At 40.7% G+C, this 22,668-nt stretch overlaps 1 protein-coding gene across 1 annotated transcript in view; it reads left to right on the forward strand.

Annotated features, from left to right (window-relative positions):
• Window positions 1-2,817: 2,817 nt before the first annotated feature.
• Window positions 2,818-22,668, forward strand: part of ANKRD42 (ankyrin repeat domain 42) — a 65,582-nt gene continuing 45,731 nt past the window's right edge. The window contains 8 exon segments of the mRNA XM_066369719.1: window positions 2,818-2,957; window positions 5,127-5,293; window positions 5,494-5,558; window positions 5,561-5,676; window positions 12,713-12,820; window positions 15,369-15,488; window positions 16,859-16,994; window positions 21,671-21,871. Of these exon segments, the coding sequence (XP_066225816.1) occupies window positions 5,229-5,293; window positions 5,494-5,558; window positions 5,561-5,676; window positions 12,713-12,820; window positions 15,369-15,488; window positions 16,859-16,994; window positions 21,671-21,871 (811 nt within the window). The 5' untranslated portion in view covers window positions 2,818-2,957; window positions 5,127-5,228.

Below are 22,668 nucleotides of genomic sequence, written 5' to 3' on the forward strand. Positions count from 1 at the left end.
AGGATCAACTGTTAAAACAGGTAATTTAATACAATTTGATAAGTGGTCTAATATAAAGGTTGTGGGAATTCAGCAACTTTGAGGAGTATGTGCAGCAAAATCAAAGATCTAGGCAGGAACCCTAATTCAGGTACTTCCTACTTACTAGCTGTGTATCCTCAGCCAATTAACTTTGGTGCTTTATCTATAAAAAGCAAAAGTAATACTATCCTGGTAGGTTATATTAAGGATTAAATAAGAAAACTAGCCTGACCAGGCGATTATGCAGTGGGTAGAGTGTCAGCCTGGGATGCTGAGGACCCAGGTTTGAAACCCTGAGGTCGTGGACTTGAGTGTGGGCTCGCTGGCTTGAGAGTGGGATCATTGTTGTTGGCTTGAGCCCAAAAATTTCTGGCTTGAGCAAGGGGTCATTGGCTCGGCTGAAGCCCCCTAGTCAAGGCACATATGAGAAAGCAATCAATGAACTAAGGTGCTGCAACAAAGAACTGATCCTTCTCGTCTCTCCCTTCCTGTTTGTCTACCCCTGCCTCTCTCTCTAAAAAAACAAAAACAAAAAAAAATCTAATATAAAGCACATAAAATACTTACTACAGTGCCAGACTAATCATGTGAACTCAGCATATGGCAGTTATTAATATTACAAAAGGCTATGCAAGTTAAATAAAGGCAATTTACTATATTTCTAGAGGAAAAGTAAGAGTCATGGGAATCTTCCAAATGTGTACACAGCACAAACCTGTTGCAAAGCTTAGGTAAGAGGGGGTGGGGGCTAGGTGAAAAAGGTGAAGGGAATGAGAAGTACAGATTGGTAGTTACAAAACAGTCATGGATGGGGCTGTAAAGCACAGAACAGAGAATATAGTCAATAATACCGTAATAACTATGTATGGTGCCAGGTGGGTACTGGAAATATCAGGGGGATCACATTGTAAAGTATATGGTTGGCTACCACTATGCTGTACACCTGAAACTAACAAAATAATATTGAATGTAAACTAATTGGAAAATAAAATTTAAGTTCTGTAGCTAATAAAACAAAACAACAAAACCACCAAAGTGGTAACATCTAAAACTAGGTGCCAAGACAGTAACAATGGAAAAACAGGGTGAGAAGGGAATCAAGGTGGGTGATGCCCATGGACGGCAGAGAATTCTAATTTCTGTATTCTCAGCTGTTAGCACATTTGCATACATTTAACCCAGAAATTTACAATAAATAGTGAATAGAAGAATACACGTTAAGCCTTAGGGTTGAAGAAAAAGATCTGGGCCAAACTGTTGAAAGTAAATATTCTACGTGAAAGGACCCTTGGATTTAAAGTGAGGAGACCTGGAGCAGTCTTTTGACTAATGACCTGTGTTTTTATACTGGCTCTACAATTTACCTGATGTTTGGCCTTAGTAGCAAATTACTGATAACTTGAATCTCCTCACCTTTAAAATAGGGATAACACCTACCTTACACAATTATTGTGATAAATTAAGTACCAAGCGATTATCAAAGGGCCGGGCACTAGCAAGCACTCAATGAAAGCAGCTGCAGCTGCTAACTTCTCCTTTAGGTCTTTTTCTGTATTTGGGAGAAGTTAGGGTTAAGAATCGCTTTTCTTCAACGTTCCAACCAGCACTGAAAAATTTATTCTGGGTTTGCCAAGGACGAAAGGCCCCGCCCGGCACGCGCCACACAGGTCACCTACGCTGACTGCAGTCCGGGAGCCTCCACCTGGGCGCCGAGCCATGGAGGGCGCCATCCACGCAGGCCGGGACAGAGACCCGACCTGGAAAAGGCTGGGTGTGAGACCGACCGGAACCTCACCGAAAACCGGTCTCTACCAGCATCCGATTCCTCCTGAAACGAAGCCTGGGAAAAGGTGAAGGAAGGGAAGCCGGAAGTGACGCAAAGCCGTAAGGAACTGGAAATGACCATAACACGCCGGAAGTTTAGTCGTTTCCAAGGCGACGGCTCCGGCACGGATACAACCAGGTGGCGGGAGTCGGGAAGCTGGAAAGCTACTCTGAAGAGAGGGTACTCGTCGACGGCGGCCGCCGCCACAGCGACTCGCGTGGAGTAGCAGCCGAAGACGGCGGCCGCCAAGCTGGCCCTCGCGCATGGAGGATAAACGGCCGACCCAGCCATCGCGGCGGCGGGGCAAGGGAAAGGGGCAGCGAAGACCAGGAGTGTAGTCTCAGGGAAGACAGAACTTCTGAAGGTGACTCTACGGGAAGAGTAAGTGAGGACGTCGGTTTCTCCGGCAGTGACTCGAGAAGGGTCGGCGAAGACCTGGGCCACCGCCGCAGTAGTTCTCGGGAGACAGTGAGACGAGGTGGTGGCCACGGTCGCTGCAGCTCCTGGGAGGGAGTGAGGGGAGGCGGCGGCTTTCGCAGCAGTCGCTGCAGTTTCAGTGAAGGCGGCGGCCAGCAGACTAGTGTCTCCAGGGGAGCGGTCAGGGAACTCGGCGGTCTCCGCCTCGGCGGTACCTGGGAGCGAGTCAAGGAAGTCCGCGCCCTCGGCACCAGTTACTCCGGGAAAGGGGGCAGTGACGACCGCGGCCGCCGCCTCAGCGGCTCTTGGGAAGGAGAGAGTGTCGATGGCGGCCCTAGCTTCAGTAGTTCCTGGGAGGGAGTAAGTGAGGACCACGGCTACGCGGCCAGCAACACCTCCGGGGTGAGCGGCAGCCTAGATTCCAGCGGCCTCCTTAGTGGCTCCTGGGAGAGGGAAAGTGAAGACGGCGGGTCGCGCTGCAGGGGCTTCTGGGAGAGAGCGAGAGAGGACGGCGGCCCGGGTCCTAGCGAGGACGAGGACGGCTGCTGCAGTGGCTCGTGGGTGACAGCAAGTGAAGACCGCCGCAGCAGCGGGGGCCTGGACTCGTCTCCTCCTCGGAGTCCGCGGGATCGCACCATGCCCGGGGTGCCCATGTCAGGCACCTCCACCTCCTCCACGGAGACGGCAACGCCGTGTGAGTCATGTTACTTCGATGGCCCTGGTCTCTGCCACGCTCCGTTTCTCACTTTGCCCACATCCGCCGTATACCGTTCTAGCAGTTCCCTTTCTCAGCTGTCACTCCTCACTTGCCCTGATTGACCTCTTTTCACTGGGTCCCAGAGCTGTTCCGCTTTTCCCCAACCTCCCTCATTTGACCATTCTGCACATTCCTGAGACTTCTGGCCCATTGATGTCCACTCTTGTTAAACTTAGGAACCCTTTTAAGTTCCTACTTGACTTCTCTGAAGCATTTGATCCTGTGCAGATGACATTAGACAAACCTAGTTTTCTTCCTTTCACTCTATCGACTCTCCCTTTGCTGACTTTTCTTCCATCCTCTCCTTAGATGTTGTTTTTTTGCCTGGACAATGCCATCACTGGTGCTTTTTTTCTTGTTATGTACTATAACTTAAACACTACTGATGACCCCCAAATCTATGATCTATGTTATTCATTCAGCCATCCAGTAATTTTTTTTTTTTTTTTTTTTTTTTAGCGAGAGGGACAGGAAGGGAGAGAGATGAGACCCATTAACTCATAGCTGCGGCACCTTAGTTGTTCATTGATTGCTTTCTCATATGTGCCTTGACCGAGGAGGGGGGGGGGAACTGCAGCTGAATCAGTGTCCCCTTGCTCAAGCCAGCGACCTTGGGCTTCAAACCAGCAAACTCTGGGCTCAAGCCAACGACCATGGGGTCATGTCTGTGATCCCTCGCTGGTGATCAAGCTGGTGAGCCCGCGCCCAAGCCAGTGACCTCAGGGTTTCAAACTGGGTCCTCAGGGTCCCAGGCCGACACTCCACCTGGTCAGGCAGTAAATATTTATTGAGTGCCTAGTATGGGCTATGTCTTAAGGGTATATAATTAAAGAAGATAGGCATATTCTTACCTTTTACTGGGGAAGATAAATACTGAGTGAATAATGTCTAGTGAAATGAATTTTATAAAGAAAAATAGGGTGTCCTTGGTTCCAGTGTGGAATGAAGATTGATATCAGAACAATCTGCCTATTACTGAGACACATCTAATACTGAGATCTGAATTCCAGATCTCTCCTCTGAGCTGCAGTCTCATATGTACTAGTCCCTTCTGGAACTCTTCCTTGGGCACCTTAAGATCAACATGTCTAAAATGTAATTTTGTATCCACATGCTCTCTCTGTCCTGCATTCACTTTCTAGGTGGCACCACACCACGCAGGGAACTAAGCCAGACTCCTTGGAGTAAGCCCAGTACTCTTACCTATTTTGTCCACTATATATGTCCAAATTCAGTTTAACCTGTTTTCATAATATTTGTTGAATATTCTGTTCCCTAATACCATTCTCTTAGTTGAATCTCAACCTTTCTTCTGTAGACTACCATAGCTGTTTTCTTACATGGTCTCCCTGAATCTCTAGTGTTGCATTTTTGTTCCTCAGTGAATTCCCCTTGCCGCAACCAGTCCTATAAACCCCAGCTTTACACATCTGATCATTATTAGTTTTCTGTTTAAAACCCTCAGCCTGACCTGTGGTGGCGCAGTGGATAAAGCGTCGACCTGGAAATGCTGAGGTCGCCGGTTCGAAACCCTGGGCTTGCCTGGTCAAGGCACATATGGGAGTTGATGCTTCCAGCTCCTCCCCCCTTCTCTCTCTCTGTCTCTCCTCTCTCTCTCTCTCTCTGTCTTTCCCTCTCCTCTCTAAAATGAATAAGAAAAATAAAAAAATAAAATAAAACCCTCAGTGATTCTTCATTTAAATGTTTCTAGCTCTTCATGGTTCTAGTGGCTTCGCCCCAGATAAGCTGAACTTGGCTGTATTTTTCTATATTTGCCTGTCTTCACAGATTCAGGGTGGCAGTTTGCCAAGACCTCAGTTCTCTGATCAGTCCTAGGGAAATCACTGGTTTTCAGTTTGTTCAGTTTTTCTCCTGTACATAAGAGAATGACTCTTCCATTCTCTTTACATGTTAGAACTGAAATGGAAGACTGATTAAGATGCTAATCATAAAAAAAAGATGTTAATCACACAGAAAAGATGTTAATCACAAACATCTTTGTAGTAAATTATTTGGAAAACTAAAGTGACCTTGTGTTTTCTTTTGATTCATTGCTTTACTCTTTTTCTTGTATTGTAATGTATTTTAAGCAATTTGATTTTTCAGTGGGTGCCAGGAAGAAGGTGCATTTTGGTAGCATACATGATGCAGTACGAGCTGGAGATGTAAAGCAGCTTTCAGAAATAGTAGAACGTGGAGCCAGCATCAATGAAGTTGACATTCTCCATAAATTTAGTCCTTTACATTGGGCAGCACATTCTGGAAGTTTGGAGGTAAGACGCTAAATAAAACTAGGGTGGGTTTATAACTGTTAGCAGTTTTATAAATTAATTTAATAAGCATAACTGAGGCCCTATACTAGGCACTGCAAATATTTTCCTTTTCAATTCAGTCTAATTACTGGGTGTTTTGGTTACAATGGCTTTGTATCCCCAAACTTAGTAGCATAAAATAACCATTTATTTATGCTCAGGAGTGAACCAGGAATTTGGATCCCAGGGCCAGCTTGTCTCTGCTCCATGATGTCTGGGGCTTCAGCTACAGATTGAAAAGCTGGGGCCAGAACCTCCTGAAGGCTTGTTCACACAGATGTCTGGTGGTAGATGCTGGCAGTGGCCTGGGCACCTTAATTCCTCTCCATGTGGGCCTGTTATTTGTGAGGATTGCCTACCTGGGTGAGTTTGTCCGTACTCACAGTGTGGTGGTTGGGTTCCAAAGGCAAGTATGTATAAACAGTTACTTAGGATAACATAATGATTACCTAGTTCTCTTAAATCCTAACATTTTTTCTAAGTTGCTTCAGATTTTTAGAAAACAAATGGAATATTATATAGTAGTTATATTTGAAGTCCATTAGCAACCCTTAGGGCACCATTTCTTTCCTCCCAACTCCAGAGGTAACTATTACCCTGAATTTGGTGTTCATTATTCCCATCTATGTTTTGTGCTGTTATTGCATATGATTATATCATTGTATTAAATGACATTTTATATAAATGACATGTATCATTCTGCCGCTTGGTATGTGTGATTAAATATATGTACTCTATGTCTTTCAGCCATGTTGTAATAGTTTATTCTTAGACTAATATCAGAATTTAATTATTTTTCAATTGATAAATATTTAGTTGGTTTCAATTTTAAGCTAGTACAAGCAGTGTTTTGTGAATTTTTTAATGCAAAACTTCCTATTCTTGGGCTGTGTACAAAGCGAACTGAAATTGTTCTCATGATTCAGGTTGTGTGTGGGGAGCTTATTTTAGCTATTACCGGTACATTTCCCTGGCCTGACGGCTGCAATAGCTTTATTCCCTATGCAGTCTTCCTCCCCCCGCCACACAGAGGCTGCTTTCTATCAATATGACTTCTCTGTGATTTCTTGTTTGTCTGGGCTTCTCTGCTTCTCGGAACCAAATCTGATTTGGAGACTCTCTCCACCAGTTTGTGTTCCCTACTTGAACTGTTGTAGACAAGGATTTTCTCTTTGGCCTTTTAGTGATTTCCTCTCAGCTGAGAGAAATGTGCCTTGACAGATCTTTCTGAGAATGCAGCCCTTGGCTGGTATTTTTTCCTGCTGTTCTCTCCCACATCTCTAATTTTAATTTTTCTTCTTTTCCAAATGAGAGGAGGGGAGATAGAGAGACAGACTCCTGTATGCACCCCGACAGGGATCCACTCAACAACCCTCATCTGGAGCCAAAGTTCTTCCCATCTGGGGCCGTGCTTGCAAGGGAACTATTTTTAGTTCCTGAAGCGGAGGCTCCACAGAGCCATCCTCAGTGCCTGGGCTGATGTGCTGGAACCAGTTGAGCCATGGCTGTGGGAGGCAAAGAGAGTGAGAGATAGAGGAAGGGGAAGGGTGGAGAAACAGATGGTTGCTTCTCCTGTGTGCCCTAACCAGGAATAGAACCTAGGACATCCACATGCCTGGCTGAGCTCTACCATTGAGCTGACTGGCCAGAGCCTACCCACATCTCTATTTGATCTACATTGGCAGCTTTTCCATCTGTTTTGTGGTTTGAATTTCAGCTGTCTCTTAGTTTCATCAAAGATGGGATTTTCTTATTTTTCTTTTTGATGATTTTGAAGAGATGAAAGGCTGATTATACTCTGCCATATTCCAATAGGATAGGACTTCTTGATGTACCATTTATTTAATCTCTTAATGTATGGGAGGGGAAGAGAGAGATAGAGAGAAAGGAGAGGAGAAAGGGTGGAGAAGCAGATGGCCACTTCTGTGTGCCCTGACCAGGAATTGAACCAGGACATCCACACACTGGGTGGATGCTCTGCCACAGAGCCAACCAGCCAGGGCCAATTCAAGCAGTTTTTAGACTTCCTGACTTTATCACTTCTCCATAATAATTCATGGATTTGATTTCTCTCCTGAATTCTGGCTTATGTATCTTTTGCTTGATCCACAGCTCATGAATATCTGACTAGTATCTCAAATTTAATTGCTGTAAAACTAAACTATTATTTGTTTCTATCACTTTCTTATTTTTCTAGGCTAATAACCTTTGAATCATTATTTAGTTGTCTCAATTTTTTTCATCATCTATTATATATTTTTAATAACAACAGAAAAAAAACCCCAGAGAACTATTGTAAAACAATATTCTTAGTCGGTGACTATTGTAATATACAATATAAAGCAGTTAATTTCCTCTGAAATCTGAGAAATATTAAATATGACCATTTAAAAAATGTCTATTTGCATTATATCAGTTTTCTTTTTTTTTGTTTTTTTTTTGTATTTTTCTGAAGCTGGAAACGGGGAGAGACAGTCAGATAGACTCCCGCATGCACCCGACCCGGGATCCACCTGGCACGCCCCTGCCCACCAGGGGGCGATGCTCTGCCCCTCCAGGGCGTTGCTCTGCCGGACCAGAGCCACTCTAGCGCCTGGGGCAGAGGCCAAGGGGCCATCCCCAGCGCCCCGGCCATCTTTGCTCCAATGGAGCCTTGGCTGCGGGGGTGGGGGGGGGGTGGGGGGTGTGGGGGGTGGGGGGGTGTGGGGGGGGTGGAGAAACAGAGAGAAAGGAGGGGGGGTGGAGAAGCGAGGGGGGGTGGAGAAGCAAATGGGGGGGGAGAGAAACAGAGAGAAAGGAGGGGGGGGTGGAGAAGCAAATGGGCGCTTCTCCTATGTGCCCTGGCCGGGAATCGAATTCGGGTCCCCCGCACGCCAGGCCGACGCTCTACCGCTGAGCCAACCGGCCAGGGCCCATTATATCAGTTTTTTACAGAGGCATTAAACATTATTAACCTTTGTCTTAGTGAAGGTACCCTTCATGGTAGTGCACAATGATGCAGTGAGAACTGATCACTTGGTCATTTGATTCTGTTCATCTTTGTCTTTCAAATTTGCCTTTTTCATCCTCATAGCCACTGCCTTAAATCTAATTAACTTTCTTCTTTTTTTTGTCTTGTCTACCTCTAGTTCATATTCTGTATACAAAATTATCATTCTAAAATCTGATATTACTTAACCCCACCCTCTACAGGACCAAGTTCAAGCTATTTAATGTGGTAGATTTATATTTCTAATCTCATCTCTCAACATACTTGGACATTTTGAAAGCTGGACATTTTAGATTACATGTTGTAGCAACTCTGGAGTCTGATTTTACTCCCTAACTCCTACCCAGGGGTGGTTGTTGCTGTGTTTGTGTGTTCATTTGCTTGCCTGGAGTTAGTTTTTCTCATAGTGTGTGGCCATTGCTCAGTTGTTGCTTTTAATTCTTGTTTTTATTTTTAAGCCTGAGTTCCTAGGGTTCACCACTGGGTCAGCATAGCTTAGTGGTCAGCGAGTGACTTATGACAGCATGTGCTTAAATATCGTGAGCCAGTAATGATTTCATCTTTTACTGATGGCTCTGTGTTTGGCTTTGGGAATGTTTTCAAATCCAAGCAGTTTACATATTAGCCTGACATCATTTTAAAAAAATGTGTTTATAAGGTCTCAAGTTAGCCAGGGATGTCTGTCTAACTTAGTTCCTCTTCAATCTTTTCTGGGTCTGAGAAGCCTTGTACATACACACAGCCTTTTAGATCAAAAGGGATAAGTAAAATTTTAGTAAGGTTCATTTCTTGGATTTTCTTATTAATTTTCTGGTAATCTTTAGATTTGTGCTTGCTCTGACCAATGCCCTGATTTCAGGCTAGCTCTGATGTTGGCTTTCTCAGATTGTTCTGAGGAGTGGAATTGTTTTTGACAATGTCTGTGGGCACGGAATTTTTCACGTTCAGCTCCTAATAGTCATCCCCTCCAGCAGGACAATGGAGCTGTCCACCCAGGTAGATCTTCTGCATGGGGTATAGAGATAGCTGTAGTCCCAGTAGATTTTCTTGAGTAAATGCTTTTGATTTTGTTGTATACCTTTGGTCAGTTTCCAGAATCATTAAATTGTTGTTTTTTGACAACTTTGTTCACTTTTATCATTGCTTCTTGGGGAGGATTTGCCAAGCTCCTCATTTAGTCATTTCTGAATTCCTGCTTGTCAATTGATTTTTGATAAAGATGCAAATGTAATCTAATGGAAAACAGATACTATTTTTATTAAATAGTGCTGGCATAATTGGACATTTATATTTAAAAAAATAAACCTTGACCCATACCTGGCATCATATGCAAAATTGTACTCAAAACAGATGATAGGAAAATTTGAAACTTAATCTTATAAAACTTCTAGAAGAAAACAGGAGAAAGTCTTTGCCTATCAGGTATCTGGCCTGAGCAAGTGGTGGTGCAATGGATAGAATGTCGGCCTAGGATGTAGAGGACCCAGGTATGAAACCCCAAGGTCGCCAGCCTGACTATGGGCTCATGCAGCTTGAGCGTGGGCTCACGAGCTTGAGTGTGGAGTCTCCAGCTTGAGCATGGGGTCATAGATATGACCCCATGGTCACTGGCTTGAGCCCAAAGGTCACTCACTGACTTGAAGCCCAAGGTTGCTGGCTTGAGCCCAAGGTCACAGGCTTGAGCAAGGGGTCACTGGTTTGGTTGAAGCCCCCTGATCAAGGCACATACGAGAAAGCAATCATTGAACAACTAAGGTGTCGCAACGAAGAATGGATAATTCTCATCTCTCTCCCTTCCTCTGTCCTTGTCTGTCTGTCTTTCTCTCACTTAAAAAAAATTTATCTGAATATGTAGCCAGAATAACAGACTCACAACTCAGTAGTAAGAAAAAAGAATAAAACAAATTAAAAAAACAACAACGGCAAATGACTTCAATAGATACTTTCTCAAAGATAATATAGAGGGCAGTTGAACACATGAAAAAATATTCAACATCATTAGGCATTAGGAAAATGCAAATTGAGACCACAATGAGATGCTACTACACACTTATTAGAATGACAAAACAAAAAATCCTTAATAAATGACAATACGAAGTATTGGGAAGAATATGGAATTACTGGGACTCTCATACATTGCTGGTAGAAATGTAAAATGATACAGCTACTTTGGAAAACAGTTTGGCAGTTTCTAATAAAGTTAAACTATACTTACCTATGTGCCAGTAATCTTGCTTCTACATATTTACTGAGGACAAATAAAAAACCTGTACAGTGGTTTGCAGGATGTTTGCAGTGGTTTTATTCTCCAGTACCTGAACAGTGTTAGTAATATACTAGTCTACCCATTAAAATTTGTTGACTAAATGAATGATTTACTGTGATTATTAGTGAAGTTGTGCTTTTAAAAAAATATATTGCCTTGGCAGGTTGATTCAGTAGATAGAATATGTACCTGGTGTATGGATGTCCCGGGTTGGATTCTCAGTCAAGGCACACAAGAGAAGTGACCATCTGCTTCTCTCCCCCTCCCTCTCCCCCTTCTCTCCCTCTTTTCTCACAGCCAGTGGCTCCATAGGTTTGAGCTTCGGCCACAGGTGCTGAGGATAGCTTGGTTGGTACCAGTGTGTCAGCCTCAGGTACTAAAAATAGCTCAGTTGATTCAAGCATTGCCTCAGGGTACATGTGGGAGTCTGTCTCATTATCTCCCCTCCTCTCACATATGTATTATTGGCCACTAATATCTGTGACAGGCAAATTTAATTTTTAAATTTAAATTTAGTTTTAAAATGACCATTTAGGAGATCTAAATCGTAAGCCTTTTCAACAAATGATATGGCTATGGCTGATTTCAGTGTATTCAAATGATACAATCAATGTTTTTTAAAAAGAAAGTTTTTAAAAATTGATTTTAGAGAGACAGAGAAGGAGGGAGAGAGAGTGTGAGAAAGAAGTGTTCATTTGCTCCACTTAGTTGTTCATTCATTGGTTGCTTTTGCTCTAACTGATGAGCTAACTAGCTAGACTAGAAAGAAACTTTTTGTAGGTAGAATCTACAAACTTGAACATATAAATATGTGGCACAGACCTCCAAGAACTACTATAATGAGACTTATGGTAATTTTAAAATATCTTTTTTTTTGTATTTTTCTAAGTTAGAAGCGAGGAGGCAATCAGACAGATTCCCTCATGTGCCTGACTGGGATCCACCTGGCATGCCCACCAGGGGGTGATGCTCCATTGCCACCAGAACCATTCTAGCGCCTGAGGCAGAGGCCATGGAGCTGCCCTCAGTGCCCGGGCCAACTTTGCTCCAATGGAGCCTTGGCTGTGGGAGGGGGAGAGAGAGAGAGAGAAAGGAGAGGGGGAAGGGTGGAGAAGCAGATGGGTGCTTCTCCTGTGTGCCCTGACCAGAATCTAACCTGGAACTTCCACACGCCAGGCCGATGCCCTACTGCTGAGCCAACCGGCCAGGGCAATTTTAAAAAATCTTAAATGAAGATGTATTTGATTCTCCCCACCACCCCTTTTTATATAAACCACTTTTTTTTCTTTTTCTTTTTTTAATGTTTTTATTTATTTATTTATTTACAGAGACAGAGAGAGAGAGTCAGAGAGAGGGATAGACAGGGACAGACAGACAGGAACGGAAAGATGAGAAGCATCAATCATTAGTTTTTTGTTGCACATTGCAACACCTTAGTTGTTCATTGATTGCTGTCTCATATGTGCCTTGACCGCGGGTCTTCAGCAGACTGAGTAACCCCTTGCTCAAGCCAGCGACCTTGGGTTGAAGCTGGTGAGCTTTTGCTCAAACCAGATGAGCCCGCACTCAAGCTGGCTACCTTGAGGGTCTTGAACCTGGGTCCTCTGCATCCCAGTCTGACGCTCCATCCACTGCGCCACCTCCTGGTCAGGCTAAACCACTTTTTTTTTTTTTTTAAGAACATGTCATCAGAATAACAAAGTTTGCTTTGATACAGTAGCTTCTGGACCCATTTAAAAATCAGTAGCAGAGGTTGCACACTAGCAGCCCTTGAGTGAATTTGGCTCACACATATGTGTTGCTTGGCTTGTATAGTATTGGTCAAACATAAGATTCAGATCAGCATTTTACTCACACCGATGACTGGAGTAGCTCTGAACCTTATTGACAAGGATGTCACCTCCAGTTTGTCACAGTTTCCAGTTTCCTGTTGTGTACCCTGCAGTAAGGCCAGATGTTGGTTACCTTGTCATGTGCTTGTGCTTTTCTTCTGCCTGATTCCCTCATTTATTTATGATGCTTCTCAGGCTGCAGTATTTCGTGAGACAGAATACATTTAAACGATATAAAAATGTTTAAAACACCTGTCTTATCACTTGTTAACATAGTGACTTTCTCAATTTAGTGTCTTCATTGGCTCCTCTGGCGTGGAGCTGATATTACACAAGCAACGACGAGAGGCTGGACAGCAGCTCACATAGCTGCAATCAGGGGTCAGGATGCTTGTATGCAGGTAGTAATAACTTTGTTTACTTTTTAAAAATTTAGTAAGTTTAATTACTTCAGCATAATTTCATTAAGCTATTGCTTTTATTCTAATAACTTGATCTTATAGATTTATTTCTATGTTCTAAAAAGGAATTTACAGAATTCCATGTCTTAAATATAATATTTTGGAATCAACTGTCTACTTAAACATAAGATGAGACCCTTTTATCTTCGACCTAGTTGGTTATCTGTTTGGGTTGTTTTAAGAGATGTCACAGTCATGCTCAGATTATCTCCTTTATAGCTCACCATGCCTAAAATTCCTTATTTAATGTGTTTCCTGGCCAAAATAGCACATTAATAGTACATTAGTATGTGTCAGGACCTAACTTATTGGAGCAACTAGGTTTAGTCAGTGTACCAAAATAGACTGGAATTTGGAGGAATACAGAAGTATATAAGCAAACAGTCCTTGCCTGTAAGAAGCTTGAGACTCTGGAGTGATAGGAGCTCTGCTCAGTGAGTTACAAAATGATACAAAGCACAGTTTATGACTCAGGTTCTAATGAAGAATCATAAATTGAAGAAATAAAATTTCAGCTAAGCCTGAAAAAATGGGTTGATTTCAAAGAGGTAAGTAGTAAAAAAAAGTTATAAGTAGGAAATATGTGAGTAGAAAATAAAAATAATGATTATCATATATTGAACAATTTTAATGTGTCAGTCACTGTCTCCCATGCATTACCTCATTTAATACAACAGTCTATGACTTCCCTTTTTTAGATTAGGAAACAGATTCAAGAGTTAAGTACCTTGCTAAGTAAATGAAAAAGCAAGGATTTGAATTTGCTTTGTCCTCTTAACCTAAATTTAACCTCTGTGCTATAATTTTTTTTTTTTTTTTTTTTTTTTTTTTTTTTTGTGACAAGGACAGAGAGAGACAGAGGGAGGCACAGATAGGGACAGACAGACAGGAAGGGAGAGATGAGAAGCATCAGCTCTTTGTTGTGGCACCTTAGTTGTTCATTGATTGATTTCTCATATGTGCCTTGACTGGGGGACTATAGCAGACAGAGTGACCCCTTGCTCAAGCCAGTGACCTTGGACTCAAGCTGGTGAGCTTTGCTCAAACCAGAGGAGCTTGCGCTCAAGCTGGTGACCTCGTGATTTCGAACCTGGGTCCTCCATGTCTCAGTCTGACGCTCTATTCACTGCGCCATCATCTGGTCAGGCCGTATGTTATAATTCTATGTGAAGTTCCTGAATTGGAAAAATGAGGTATGTTCAGGGGATATAGTATTAAATAAGTTTGACTGAATGTAGGTGGTTTGTTCTGTGAACTATTAACGAACTAAGTTTGGATAAGCTATACTGCTCACAAAGTTAGGGGATATTTAAAAAATAAATATGAAATGATAAAATATCTCCTAATTTTTGTAAGCAGTGTATATATTTGTAAAATGTCTGAGAAATAGAATAAAGATTTTTAGTTCCATTTGTGTATGAAAGAGGGTTTATACATGTACTACATATATATGTATGTATACACATATATATATATATGCATACGCATACATACACATACACATGGATGTTATCAGGAAACTAAGGTAATGAAAGCAGTATTTCAGGAAATTATTCTTGTGAAACGAATCCAGGATTACCTGGGATGAAGAGAGAGTTTGGAAAACAATTACTGTGTACATTATATAGGGAGGGATGTGCTGTGTATGTGATATAACACACAGAAACTGGGCCAATTGTAAATTGAGATGGAATTATCTCAAATGCAGTTAGAAATTTGTTTTGGAGCTTAGAACTATTTACTTTTTAAAATTTTTTTTTAGTGAGAGAGAGGGAGAGAGAGAGAGACAGGAAGGGAGAGAGAAGAGAAGCATCAATTCATAGTTGCAGCTCCTTAGTAGTTCATTGATTACTCTCATATGTGCCTTGACTGGGGGGTTACAGCAGAGTGAGTTACCCCTTGGTCAAGCCAGTGAACTTGGGCTCAAGCTAGCAACCTTGGGCTTTACGCTAGCGATTTCTGGGCTCAAGCCAGCAACCATGGCATCATGTCTGTGATCCCATGCTCAAGCTCCAACCCCACGCTCAAGCTGGTGAACCTGTGCTAAAGCTGGCAACCTCAGGGTTTTGAACCTGCGTCCTCAGTGTCCCAGGCCAACGTTCTGTCCACTGTACCACTGCCTGGTCAGGCAGATCGAGTTACGTTAATAATGAAATCCTTTTATTGTATTCAAAACCCAGTTAATAAAAGATTCTGCTTTTGAAATAGTGGAAGTATAAATTTCAGTTTTATTAGCTTTGTATTAAAGTATTTTAAGTTAGTGGTTATTAATCAGTGCTCATAAAAAGATTGTATATACATGTGTAAATCAGAATATGAAATCAGGTATTATAAATGTCTCCTGGGCAATGTTGAAAATAATCTCAAATGTAAGAACATATATAATTACTTAACTAGGTTAATAAATTGCTTGCCTTTAAATAATCTGCATTTGCATTTATGATTTAATGTGTATATTTATGTAAACTAATTTTTATCTTATTTTTAGGCTCTTATGATCAATGGAGCAAATCTGGCAGCTCAGGATGATCGTGGTTGCACTCCTTTACACCTTGCTGCAACACATGGCCATTCTTTCACTCTACAGATAATGCTCCGGAGTGGAGTGGTGAGGGTTCCTGTCGGTCTGTGGCAATGTATAATCATATAAATGATTGGCCTTTGGTAGTCTAGTTATCTCTTCCTGACTTTTTAAATAATCTTCCTGACTTTAGGGAAGTAATTTGATCTCTCACTTTAGCTTTTCCATCTTTAAACACAGGAGCAATAATTTAAATAAATCCTAAAAAAAAAAAATAAACCACTGCGTTTAATTGTATAAACTATTTTAGAGGTTTTGGGTTCTTCATGTGAACTCAGAGTATAAAACTGGGAAGATTCTGAAGCTTCTAAACACGTTAATAAGTGACTGTAAATCTTTCTGAATTTCTGTGTATAACTCTTTTTTGTATAATTATAAAGTGATTTATATCTCCAGAGATTTTATTTATTATTTTACTTATTTTTAATCTTACCCAGTGGTTATAAAAAATAACTTCTTATAAGAAAAGAACTATGAATATTGAAGGCATTATGGTAAAAATTGGTATTTCTATAAAGAAAAAGTGAAAAATCTTTTTTTTTTGTGACAGAGACAGAGAGAGGAACAGACAGACAGGAAGGGAGAGAGATAAGAAGCATCAAGTGTTCATTGCGGCACCTTAGTTGTTCATTGATTACTTTCTCATATGTACCTTGACTGGGGGGGGGGGGGCTACAGCAGACCGAGTGACCCCTTGCTCAAGCCACTCAAGTTGGTGACCTTGGGGTTTTGAACCTGGGTCCTCTGTGTTCCAGTCAGATGCTCTATCCACTGCCCACCACCAGGTCAGGTGAAAAATCTTAATTTTTTTTATTAACTCTTCCTTTATGCTTTTAAGGGTATGATTTGATCATTTGAATCCATTCCTTTTACTTTATTGGTCAGGAACCTGTGACCAGTAAAATGACTAGTAAAGTTTCTTTTTAAAAACTATTTTTGGCCCTGGCAGGGTAGTTCAGTTGGTTAGAGCATCATCCTGACATGCTGAGGTTGCTGGTTTGATCCCTGGTCAGGACGTATACAAGAATCAACCAATTACAGCATGAATATGTGGAACAACAAATCAGTGCCTCTTTCTCTCTCTCTCTCTGTCTTTTCTTCCTCTCTCTGTAAAAAATCAGTAAATTAAAATAAATCATTAGTAAATGATTTCTCACCAGATTTTTTTTAAAAACTATTTTTCTATGGCTAGTTATGTTCTTTTTAAAGAGTATTATATAAAGCTTCATTAGTATGTTATTAGCTTACAAGTTCAAATCAGTGATTTCAGTAAATTTTTATTTTATATTAGGCTTTAAGAGCAGCATCCAGTTGTCATTTGCATAGTTATGCTGCTACACTTAGTGTTTCCCCTACAAAATGGAAAGAACCTTAGTCCTTGTGAATATTACCTCTAGGATCCCAGCCAAACTGATGTGAGAGAATGGAAACCTGTACATTATGCAGCTTTTCATGGACGACTTGGCTGTTTGCAACTGCTAGTTAAATGGGGGTGTGGCATAGAAGATGTGGACCACAATGGAAACCTTCCAGGTATTTGCAAACACAACTATTTAATTTTTTTAGGGTGTCTTTTGAATAGTAGAAATTTTTTTTCCTTTGTTTTTTTCCCCCTTTTTTTAAGTGAGAGGAGGGGAGATAGATTCCTGCATGCTTCATGACTGGGATCCACCTGGAAACCTGTCTGGGACCAACGCTCAAAACAACCAAGCCATTCTCAGTGCCTGAGGCCCACTCTTGGACTAACTGAGCCATCCTCAGTGTCCCGGGCCAATGCTTGAACCAATCAAGCCACTGGCTGTGGGAGGGGAAGAGGGAGAGAAGAGGGAGGAGAAAGAGGTAGATGGTTGCTTCTTATGTACGCCCTGACTGGGAATCAAACCCAGGACATCCATACGTCAGGCTGACACTCTATCCCAGTTATTCTCAAATTTCTTGAAGTCGGGGAGCATTTAAAATCCTATAAATAATTGTAGGCTCACTATATACAAATTTCTGAGAAATATGTTATAATATTGATAATTAAGTCAAATATTAAAGAAAAAAAATATAAAGTTTAAGCATGCTTTTATGGTAATTAAATGAAATAAATATGACAAAATTAAATTTATTCTGACATTAAAAAACACTTTTATGTTAAATTTTTTTAGTTATGCTTTTTAGAATTTATAAAAAAAGGGGTTAAAAAATTAAAAAACAACAAAAAAGTTATCTTTTTATATATATAGATACACTCTTAGTAAGATTTAGTAAATTTGGCTGGTCCCGGTGCGAATATGTTGTTTTTTCATTCTTGTGTTTATGAGAAACATGAGCCTGATGTGTCCTAGCGATTTCTTCAATGTTTGGGCATATATTTGAAAGGCAAACTCTCATTTCCTTGTCAATACATTGAAGAATTCCTCTCTTTTTACTCTTAATTGTGTTGAGTGCAGAAACCCTCCCCCATACATATCATCTTAACTTGACACCAAACAAAGGATAGAAGAAACTTGCCTCTAATCTTTCCGGGAATATGGGGGGTAGTGTAAACAATTCAGCACCACAGCTTAACAGCCTTTTGCAACCTAATCAGGCAAGTGAGGTCGGGGGTTGAGCAGACTGTCAGCTTACAGCCAATTCCCCACACCTCTGTCCCCCAAAAATCTAAACTCCAAAAACCCTGTTGGTTTTTAGGTCCCCAACAGGCACATATTTCTCTGGAATACCATAAGGCGCACCTGGGAATCTTCTAGGGCACACCAGTGCACCCTGGCACACACTTTGAGAACCACTGCTCTATCCTTTGAGCCAGTTGGCGAAGGCCTGATTAATAGAAGTTTTAATTTAAGTTAGTCCAGTTTAATAAGCTCTTTTTTTATGGTTAGTGCTTTCTGAATGTTGTTAACTAAGTCTTTCCCTACTATATAGTCATGAAGACATTCTTTTATGTTATCTTCTAGAAATTTTATTATTTTACTTTCACATTTAGATTTCCAAGCCACCTAGAACTGACTTTTCTGTAATACAAGGTAGGGGGCAACTTCATTTTTATTTAGTATTTTATTAAATATGCCTGTTTACTTTTTAAAAATCTAACTTTTATTTCTTTAACTGTGTATATTATATTTTTATTAATTTTTTAAATTTACTGATTTTAGAGAGAAACATTAATTTATTTTTCTACTTATGCATTCATTGGTTGATTCTTATATGTGTCTTTACTGGGGATCAAATCCATAACCTTGGCATATGGGGATGATGCTTCAACCAACTTAGCTACCTGGCCAGGGCTAGTATAGATATATATTTTTTGTTTGTTTGTTTAAAGATTCTTATTTATTGATTTTACAGAGAGGAGAGAGGAGCAAGCAGCATCAACCCATAATTGCTTCACCTTAGCTGTTCATTGTTTGGTTTTCGCATATGCCTTGACTGGGCAGGCCCACGGTCTCGAACAGTGACCTTAGCCTTCCAGGTTGATGCTCCATTCACTGCACCACTACAGGCCAGGCCTAATTTTTGAATAGTGTGATGTAGAGTTTAAGAATGTGCCCTCTGTAGGAGAAAAGGCCATCTGCTTCTCCATCCCCTCTCTCCCTTCCCCTTCCCCTTCTCTTTCTCTCTCTCTATCTTTCTTCCTTTCCTGCAGCCATGTCTGGAATGTTTCCAGCAAGTTGGCCCTGGGCACTGAGGATGGCACCATGGCCTTGTCCTAGGTACTAAAATAGCTCAGTTGCTAAGCAATGGAGCAGTGGCCTCAGATGGGTAGAGCATCGCTCTGTAGGAGGCTTGCTGGGTGGATCCTAGTTAGGGCACATGCAGAAGACTGTCTCTCTGCCTCCCCGCCACTCACTTAATTAAAAAAAAAAGCGCCCTCAGCATTAGACTGCCTTTGTTCAAATCTCTCATAAAAAATTATTAATCCAACCTTTATTTATTGAGCATCTATTATATGTTAATCATTTTTCTAGGTTCTGGGTATACTACAGCCATAAAGCACACAAAAGTACCTGCCTTTGTGTGGTGGTGAAGTGGGAGACAGACAATAATCAAAATGAGTGAACAAAATTATATTAAATAGTGACGTGTATTTGGATAAAATAGGAAAGGGAAGTAGAATGTTAGAGGGGATGAAGTTTAAAATAGAGTGGTCAGGGAAGCCTTCACTGGAAAGATAACAACTGGGTCAAGACCTGAAGGAGCTGAGGAAACAAGACTTGTGGGTATCAGGGGGGGGGGGAACTTTTCAGGGAGATGTTATAGTTTTTCTTTTATGGTTCAGACTCGCAAGGAATAAGAGACATCGGATGAAAGTAGTACAAGCAGAGGGCTGAAACTCAGAAACAGAATCAGCCCTGAGAAACTGCCACTGCATATTTATTGAGTTCCAAAAGCCACAGCTCAGCAGATAAAACTAGAAAGCTACAAAAGCCTTTTTTCCCAACCATACCATTCCCAGTCCTACACATCTACTGTTTTCTTCATGATCAAGGACACAAGAAGAGTCAGAGTCTCAGAGTTTATCAATCATAAAGGACATCTGGTTCTTGAAGGCAATCCTCCAAGATTCCCACGTACTTGCATTCAAGTAACCCCAGGCCAGTCTCCTGCTATGGTTAACACACTCCAAGATCTTGTCTCTGAGTAACCCCTGCTCTGAAGTTAACTACCGTTCATATTTGTGCAGGGTCTTTCCCTTCAGGGAGAGGTAACAAGTAGAAAGCTCCTAAGTCAGGTGTGCCTGGTGTATTTGAGTAACAGCAAGTTGTAAGTCAGTGTGGTTAAAGAGAAGTGAGGGGGTAATTGATGAGGTCAGAGAGGTAACAGGAACTATTGAAAGATTTTGAACAGAAGAATGACATGATCTCACTATGTTTAAGAGCATCCTTTTAACTATTATGTTTAAAACGGATTCCAGTAAGGGTGGCAAGGGCAGAAATATAGTTGTTTGGAGACTGATGCAATAATTTAGATTGCTATTTGATTGAACTGAAGTAGAGGTAGCAAAGATAGAAGTAACTGGAGCCTGTGTATCTTTTAAAGACAGAACCAATTAGATTGGCTCATTGATCAGATGTGGGGAGTAACAGCGGAGTCAAGGATGGCTCCAGAGTTTTGGCCTTAACTTTGAAAGGGAGAGTTTCCATTAACTAAGAATGAGAAGCTATGTAAGGAAAAGTATACAAGAAGTATAAGGAGTTTAGTGTTTTACATGTTAAGTTAGAAATACCTATAAGACATAAATGTATATGATGAATAAGGAGTTTGAGGAGTTTGAAGTTTCAGGGAGGAGATTTAAGTGGAAGGTTCAGCTAAGAAAGTGTAGACTAGTGTGTGCCAACAACTTCTCTTTCGGGCATTGTGACTTGTTGTTTCTCCTGAATGGTACTGGTCACTTGGGCACTGTCCTACTTCTCCAGAGGCAAGACTTGACTATTGATTAGATTAAACTATACCCCAAGTAGTCTCTTCTCTGAAAAGGCCTTTTGTTCTTTGTAGTCATTGTCTCTAAGCTTGTAACACCCCAGAACCATTCCTATTTTTTTGTACATTTTGGGTTATGGCTGTCCCTAAATCTGATTCAATATATTGTTTTCTCAGATATTCCTTAACATTTATTGTCTGTTCATAGCGTTGTTGTTTGTCTTTCTAGTCCTGGCTGTAAAAAATATCTTTTCTAATATTCTTAAGGATTTGGAGTAGAAATGATAAGGTAGTATGTTTGCTTAATCTGTAATTTTGATCCAGCCTTCTTATTTATAATAAGAATAATGTTTATGGAAAAGTAATACATAGTGATAAAAATAACATCATATTTGCATAGTGCTATTTTGGTTTATTTTCTCTTTTTTTGAAAAATATTAAAAAAAATTACCTGTCTATCCTCTATCTACCTTACATAGCAGCATTTTCTTATATAATGGTAAACTGCACAATTAGAATTTCACTTTCCAACAAAATTTTCTGGGGCCTACTGTTTGGTGGCCCTCATCTGGCCTCTCTACACTTACACTATTTCTTTGGCATAACTAGAAGTCTCAGTAAGGACATGTAGGCTGGCGAACATTCTGTTACCCTTGGTCAGGTTATGAAGCATTATATAGGTCAGGATTGTGACCTCCCTGATTGTAATTCCCTGAGGATTAGAACCAATGTGTTATTTCTTTTTTATGATTATTCTATTGTCAATTTAAAAACGATAATTCTTTTTTCTCTCTCACCTATAGTTCACTTAGCAGCCATGGAAGGCCACCTTCACTGTTTCAAATTTCTACTCAGTAGAATGAGCAGTGCAACTCAAGCTTTAAAAGCCTTCAATGATAACGGAGAAAATGTATTGGACCTGGCCCAGAGGTTCTTTAAGCAGAACATTATAAAGTTTATCCAGGGGGCTGAGTATGAAAGACATGATCCAAAAGATCAGGAAAGTAAGTAATAAACCTGAATGTTTTAACATTTAATATGTAGAATAAATGGTAAAGGAAAAGAAAGAAGTTATAAATTAATATTATAGATACAGTTGAATCTTTTGGATCTTTCTCCCTTAATACCATTCATTCTTTTTTCTTCCTCTTCAAAGGTAACTATTGTTTTGGATTTGTAATTCCATTCTGTGGTTTTATATTCAGTATATATGTACTCACGAAAATATGCAGTGTTGTTTTGTGTAATTTTAGAGTAGAGACCAAACTGCTATAACTAAGAAATCCTAGAATTCAGCAGCTTAAATGTGATGTTTATTTCTTTTATATGACAGCTTGAGTTGGAGAGTAAATCTGTTCTATTCAGTCACTCAAGGACCTGCTATCTTCCTAACTAGTTTTCTGTAGTTGTTGCTAATGCAGCAGGAGGTACACAGGGAACAAGAGTAATGCCTAGGACTAGAGGTTTTCAGGGTTGAATTTGCACTCATTACTTTTACTAACTTTCCATTGGCGAGAGTTTAATTACGCGGCCATATGCAGCTGCAAGGAAGCCTGGAGAATTCACCACCGGCTCATCTCAGCTGCAACTCTCTTACTAATGAAGGAGAGTGAATTTAGCAGATAGCTCACGGTCTTTTAAACTTTATAAAAATGGTGTAAAAGAGTACATATTATTGTATGACTTACCTTCTATGGCATATTTTTGAGTTTAGGTTGATAGATATATCTTATTCTTTTTAAGTGTTTGTATAGTGTTATATTTTATACAAACCATTATTTATCCATTCTCCATTTTGCCA

This window comes from Saccopteryx leptura, chromosome 1 (genome assembly GCF_036850995.1).
Source record: "Saccopteryx leptura isolate mSacLep1 chromosome 1, mSacLep1_pri_phased_curated, whole genome shotgun sequence".
NCBI classification, from domain to species: domain Eukaryota; kingdom Metazoa; phylum Chordata; class Mammalia; order Chiroptera; family Emballonuridae; genus Saccopteryx; species Saccopteryx leptura.